The 6,002-nt window shown below is 44.0% G+C and overlaps 1 protein-coding gene across 1 annotated transcript; it reads right to left on the reverse strand.

The window, feature by feature from the left end:
- Window positions 1-403: 403 nt before the first annotated feature.
- On the reverse strand, window positions 404-5,793 carry LOC146720479 (uncharacterized). Its single transcript, XM_085488363.1, has 3 exons — window positions 5,749-5,793; window positions 1,853-5,535; window positions 404-548 (listed from the first exon to the last, which is right to left on the reverse strand). The coding sequence occupies exons 1-3, from the start codon at window positions 5,791-5,793 to the stop codon at window positions 404-406; spliced, it is 3,873 nt and encodes a 1,290-aa protein (XP_085344489.1).
- Between the last annotated feature and the right edge of the window lie 209 nt (window positions 5,794-6,002).

Raw genomic sequence — 6,002 nt, forward strand, 5'->3', positions numbered from 1 at the left:
TAGACTGCGTCGATAGGCAAGGATAGATAGCAGGAACTAGTCTCTTTATTCTAAGTAAGAATACGTAATTTTTATTCTTCGGATCACAAATGTTCTTCTCGGGTTTACCGGACGGCTCGTCGTACCAGACTCGCCTTCCGTGCCGCATCGCTCCTTTTTAAAGACGCGGAAACTCTCTCCTAATTCGGCGCTTCGCCCTTGTGGACGCAATAACAAACTGTCGATGTACACAATTACAGAGAGCTCTCAGGAGCGTATATCGAAGGCGCGCGGGGATCACGGAAATTTAATTTTTTCCCAAACATACCCCTCGGGTTGAATCGCCAAGGGATTCAAATGACAGTCAGGGGTAAATCCTTACACATTGAACTGCAATCATTGGAGACAACCTGCAGAATTTAGATTACGCTGAACCGTCCGGACTTACCGGCAATTTACAGAGTTTAACAATAGGTCTTACAAAAGTAGAAGACGCGGTCTTGACCTGAGCAACTCGCACCAGGCCATCCTTGTCAGGCTTACATTCGATGATTCTCGCAAGTTCCCATCTGCAGGGAGGTAAATTAGGATTTTTTTATTAGAACAATATCGTTTATGCGAAATTCATCAGATCGTTCTGCCATTTAAAACGCTGCTGCAAGGTGTTCAAGTAGTCAAGACTCCACAATTTCCAAAATTGCTCGTATTTCGCACGCATTAATTACCATCGATCGAGTCGTGACTCGGAGATATGTAAGACGCTCGGACTCGGAATCGATTTAATGGCGCTACCAATTAAAAAATGCCCTGGTGTGAGCGCATTGCAAGAATTTACATCGTCATGAAGTGCGGCGATCGGGCGCGAATTCAAACATGCTTCGATGTTACATAAAAGCGTGGTGAACTCTTCGACCGTAGGTGTGCAGGAACCAAGTATACGTCGCAAATGGTGCTTAACACTCTTAACACCTGCCTCCCACATGCCCCCAAAATGAGGGGCAGAAGGCGGAATGAAATGCCATTGAACTGGCTTTGACGCGAACTTCGCCTGCAGATCTACGTCGGCTTGAGTCTGTCGGATCGCTGTAACAAGTTCGCGATCCGCGCCTTGATAGGTAGTCGCGTTGTCGGAATAAAGATCGGATGGAATGCCACGACGCGCTACGAACCGTTCAAAAGATGCGAGAAACGCAGCCGTGGAATAATCATGAACGAGCTCTAAGTGTATAGCTCGTGTAGCGAGACAAACAAATAGCGAGATGTATGTTTTGTGCGACTTACGTCCGCGGCCGGAAGCGTCTCGAATTGCGAAGGGGCCGGCGTAATCAAGTCCCGTATGGCAAAATGGACGGGACGGAATTACTCTAAATGTAGGAAGGTCGGCCATAAATTGTACGCCGGTTATGGCGCGATGCCGAGTACATGTCACGCAATTGCGGATACAACCTTTTACCATGCTTCGCGCCCCCAGAATCCAATATTGTTCTCGCAACGTGCGAAGCATTAACTGTACACCGCCGTGAAGTGTATCCTTATGAATTTGATCGATAATGAGCTTAGAAAGGTAATGCTTTGGAAGTAGAATCGGAAATTTACAATCATATGAAAGGTCAGACAGTTGAAGTCGACCACCCACGCGTAGGATACCGGAGGGATCCAGGAACGGTTCGAGAGAATGGATGGAGCATCGAACTGGTAACCTCGACTTGGCTTTGAAAGCGACGATTTCTTTTGAAAAGTATTATCTTTTGAAAAGTATATATATTCCGTTTGCATCTGTTTAATCCAGAATCTGTGCGCGGTTTTTATTTCATCGACTTGCAAAATAGAGAGACCTTGAGCAACATCTGGGACTCTCGTTCGAAACTTGAACCGAAGGACGTATGCGGTGACCCGTAGTAAGCGTGGCCACGTGGAGATATGATTGAAGGTTTCAAAAAGTTCCGCTCGATTTGAATGATGCGAGTGGACTGCATTTGACGCTTTCAATTCGGAATCATCTTCGGTGCAACTTATCGTAGATTGAACTGGCCAATTATCCTCGTTAAATTTCAGCCATGCCGGGCCGTTCCACCAGGAACTGGAAGGCGTTAGCTGAGCTGGATTTATGCCGCGCGATGCGCAATCTGCGGGATTATCTTCTGTTGGCACATGCAGCCATGTCGCCGTAGGAAGCTTCGTTTGAATAGAAGACACTCTGTTAGCTACAAATACTTTTAAATCTAATGGAGCCTTTTGCAACCATGCTAATACGATTGTCGAGTCACTCCAGCAAAACACAGGAATGTTTTGCAATTTCATCGCGTCAATAGTAAACAAAATACAGCGTGCTAGCAGCTGAGCCGCACAGAGCTCGAGTCGTGGAATCGAAATCGTTTTAATCGGAGCAACCTTGGTTTTTGATAGAAGAAGTCGAACATGACTATCGCCAGAATTCGTGACAATTTTTGAATAGACTACCGCTGCATAGGCTTTAGATAAAGCGTCGCAAAAGCCGTGTAAATGCAAGCACTGAATGTTACGCTCGAAGCCTAACCAACGAGGAACTTGCAGAGTCGTCAAATGTAACATCTTTTCGCAAAAAGCATTCCATTCGGTTGTTATTTCCGCAGGAAGAATATCATCCCATCCGTAGGAAAATTTCCACAGTTTTTGCAGTAGAATTTTGAGAGATATCGTGATCGGAGACACCCATCCGAGGGGATCGAATATTTTCGCTATCGTCGAAAGGATTTGTCGTTTCGAAATGTCGGTAGATGGTGGACGGAATTTTATTTCAAAGGAAAAATTATCATCGCAAGGTGTCCAATGAATACCGAGTATTTTTAATTGTTCACCTTCTTGGAAAGGCTTGGAACTTGCTAGACCGTGATTCGCAGGATTTATATCTTGTAGAATTTCAAAATCGTTGCTGGCCCATTTTCTGAGATGAATGCCTGCGCTTAGTAAACAGCCGATTAGTTGGTCGCGTTTTTTAATCGTGGATGGTTTATCATCGCCTCCGGATAGGACATCGTCAACGTATATTTCATTTTGCAAAATTGCTTGAGCTAGTGGAAAACGCGAACTCTCGTCGATTGAAAGTTGTTTGAGCACGCGTTGGGCGAGATAAGGCGCGCAGGCAGTACCATAAGTAACGGTATTTAATGAATAAGTATGGACTGGCTCGTTCGGAATCGTACGCCACAATATTAATTGATATTGGCGATCGTCTGAATGAATCTGTATTTGTCGAAACATTTGCTGAATATCAGCGGAAAAAACGTATTTGTACAAACGCCATTGAAGAATAATCGCCGGAAGATCGGCTTGCAACTTTGGACCAATCATAAGATGGTCATTCAAAGAAGTGTTATTCGAGTTATTTGCCGAGGCATTAAACACTACACGAAGTTTGGTTGTAGTATTGTCCTCGCGAATAACTGGATGATGAGATAGAAACGTCGGTTGAAAGAAGCGTTGCACGTTTTCGATTTTTTGCATATGCCCGAGCTCTTCGTACTCGTTAAGAAAGTCGACGTATTGCCCTGAAATTTCCCGAGAATTGGCTAAACGTCGCTCTAGTTGCGCGAGTGAACGCGTAGCTACTGACCTTGACTCGCCGATTTTTATCGGAGGACCAGACTTGAAGGGTAAGCGGACAACATAGCGCCCTGAAGAATCGCGCATATGTGTCTCTTGAAAATGTAAGTTGCAACGAAGATTTTCCTCTGAGAGAGCGTGTGTCGTTGGAATTTCTTCCAGCTCCCAAAAACGTCGGAGTTCGAAATCGAGATTGCCAGAAGTTGCTTGGTGAACGTGAATTCTTTGGCTATTTTTTTGGTTTGAAATAGGACCCGAAATGATCCACCCGAATATCGTTTCTTGCGCAAGTGTAGCATCGTTAGAAGCTTTCATTAAGCCACCCATCATAATTGAACCGTATAATTCGGCCCCGAGAAGTACTTCGATTGCATCATTTGAGCTTGGATTTGGATCGGCTAGATTCAATTTGGAAAGAAACGGAATCTCTTGTAATTGGAAATGAGGTGGAATGTACGCTGTAATTTTTGGAACGACCAATGCTTTGGTATGAAGAATCGTATCATTTTTATTAGTCGCGCTGATAGAAATAGAGACGGCATGTTGAACGCAATTAGACGTAGTGTCACCGATGCCAGATACCTTTACGCGTGTTGAAATTAAGCGAGCTCTCAACATTTGAGCGACTCGTGACGAAACGAATGTGGCATCGGAACCTTGATCGATTAGTGCTTGCGTGTAAACATGTCGACCGTTTTCTGATCCTATACAAACACGTGCGGTAGCCAGGAGCACGGGTTTAACTCCCGCGTTCACGTGTGAATGTACGTTGGACGCGTTATCGCATTGTCCAGAGTCTGTTGTTGTCGTTAAACTTGACCTTGAATTCTCGTGTAACAAAGTATGATGTTGTCTTTTACATTTCAAGCAAGTAAAGGAACTACGACAATTCGAAACGTAATGACCTTTGGTCAAACAATTTTTGCATATATTATTTTTTTGAACAAACTCTAGTCGATGCGAAATGCTTAACGCTTGAAATTTCTCGCAATGCATTAAACGATGTGTTTCGGAACAAAGAGCGCACGTACTCGCGGTGTTTGTATGGTGAGAACGCACTATATTATTTTTTCGTGCCGCATTTGGAATCGAGCGAGCACCGGAACTCTTTTCGGATGAGTTTCCGTTGGCGGACTTCGAGTTATCTCCGTCCTTGGATACAGCCTCAAGCGAACGAATTTGTGTATCTAGAAACGCGTATAGTTTTTCCATCGTAGGATATCTCCTCTCTGAACCTAAGCTGACTTCCCAATCTTTTCTCGTCAATTTGTCTAGTTTTTGTACAAGAATGTAGACTAAAATCATATCCCATTCATCTACAGAACATTTCAAGGCACGCAGAGCATTTATCGATTCCGATGAATTGGAGCGTAATTGTTTTAACCCGTACAGATCGTTAGACGAAACATTAGGAATGGTAAATAAACGTTTGAAATATGCGTCAATAATAACGCGTTGATTTTCGTAACGATTCGTGAGTTCCTTCCATGCAACATCGAAATTACTATCGGTTAGAGAAAGATGGGAAATCAACTTAGCAGCGTCGCCAGTAACCGCGGATAATAAATATTGCAATTTCTCGACTTGCGATATGGAACGGCGATTTTTAACGAGCGCAAGAAACAAATCGCGAAACGTTAGCCACTCGGTTACATTACCGGAGAAAGAAGGCAAGTTGATCTTCGGCAATCGGATCTCGTTGATGGACGTCGTTGCGGCCGCCGTTGGTACAGGAATGGAAATTGAAGCGACGTTGAATGCCTCGAGTTTTTCTTTGAAGAAGTCGTAGGCTTGCATGTACGAGACCTCCGCCTTGTCTAGCAACTTGCTCTTGAAGAAGGGAAGCTGTGCCGCGTCTGCGTCGGTTGCTACTGCCTCAATGATAGCGGCATTCTCCTGGCATTTATTCCAGTAATTTTGCAAGAGTTGAAATCGTCCTTTAGTGATGGCATGAGTTTGATTATCAACTCCAAGCTTTTGGAAATTCGTTATTGAGTTCGTTAAATAACGTAAATTCGTATCGAACGCAAATATTGCCTTGTCCATTTCGATCTATTGTCTTGCAGAGCTCGACCTTGTAAGGTAAACACGGTGTTGAAATGGAGAACGTATGTACGTGAGTCGAAATACTTCCTTGTCGTACGGAAATTTTTACTCGGAATGTAGCGCAATTGTTGAATGGCTCACTTGAAGTAGTTGCACTGCTTGCACGTGTATCTTGTTTGAATCCATCCGTTAATTTCTCGACACAGATCCGGCTCGAAGGACCATGTTTTGTATATTTTCTCCTTTGGGTTTTATCGGAGCTATCGCCTAGTTCTCTCTTGTGGACTGCGTCGATAGGCAAGGATAGATAGCAGGAACTAGTCTCTTTATTCTAAGTAAGAATATGTAATTTTTATTCTTCGGATCACAAATGTTCTTCTCGGGTTTACCGGACG

This window comes from Nylanderia fulva, unplaced genomic scaffold, assembly GCF_048542155.1.
Source record: "Nylanderia fulva isolate GAGA-0341 unplaced genomic scaffold, ASM4854215v1 Scaffold686, whole genome shotgun sequence".
Taxonomy (NCBI): domain Eukaryota; kingdom Metazoa; phylum Arthropoda; class Insecta; order Hymenoptera; family Formicidae; genus Nylanderia; species Nylanderia fulva.

Excerpts from the sequence above, each read along its gene's own strand:
- LOC146720479 (XM_085488363.1), bottom strand. The coding sequence starts at position 5,793 with ATGGATTCAAACAAGATACACGTGCAAGCAGTGCAACTACTTCAA. Across the intron at positions 5,536-5,748 it reads AAGCAGTGCAACTACTTCAA|CTTGGAGTTGATAATCAAAC; the intron begins GTGAGCCATTCA and ends AATTTCCAAAAG. Across the intron at positions 549-1,852 it reads GTCACCGCATACGTCCTTCG|ATGGGAACTTGCGAGAATCA; the intron begins GTTCAAGTTTCG and ends ACCTCCCTGCAG.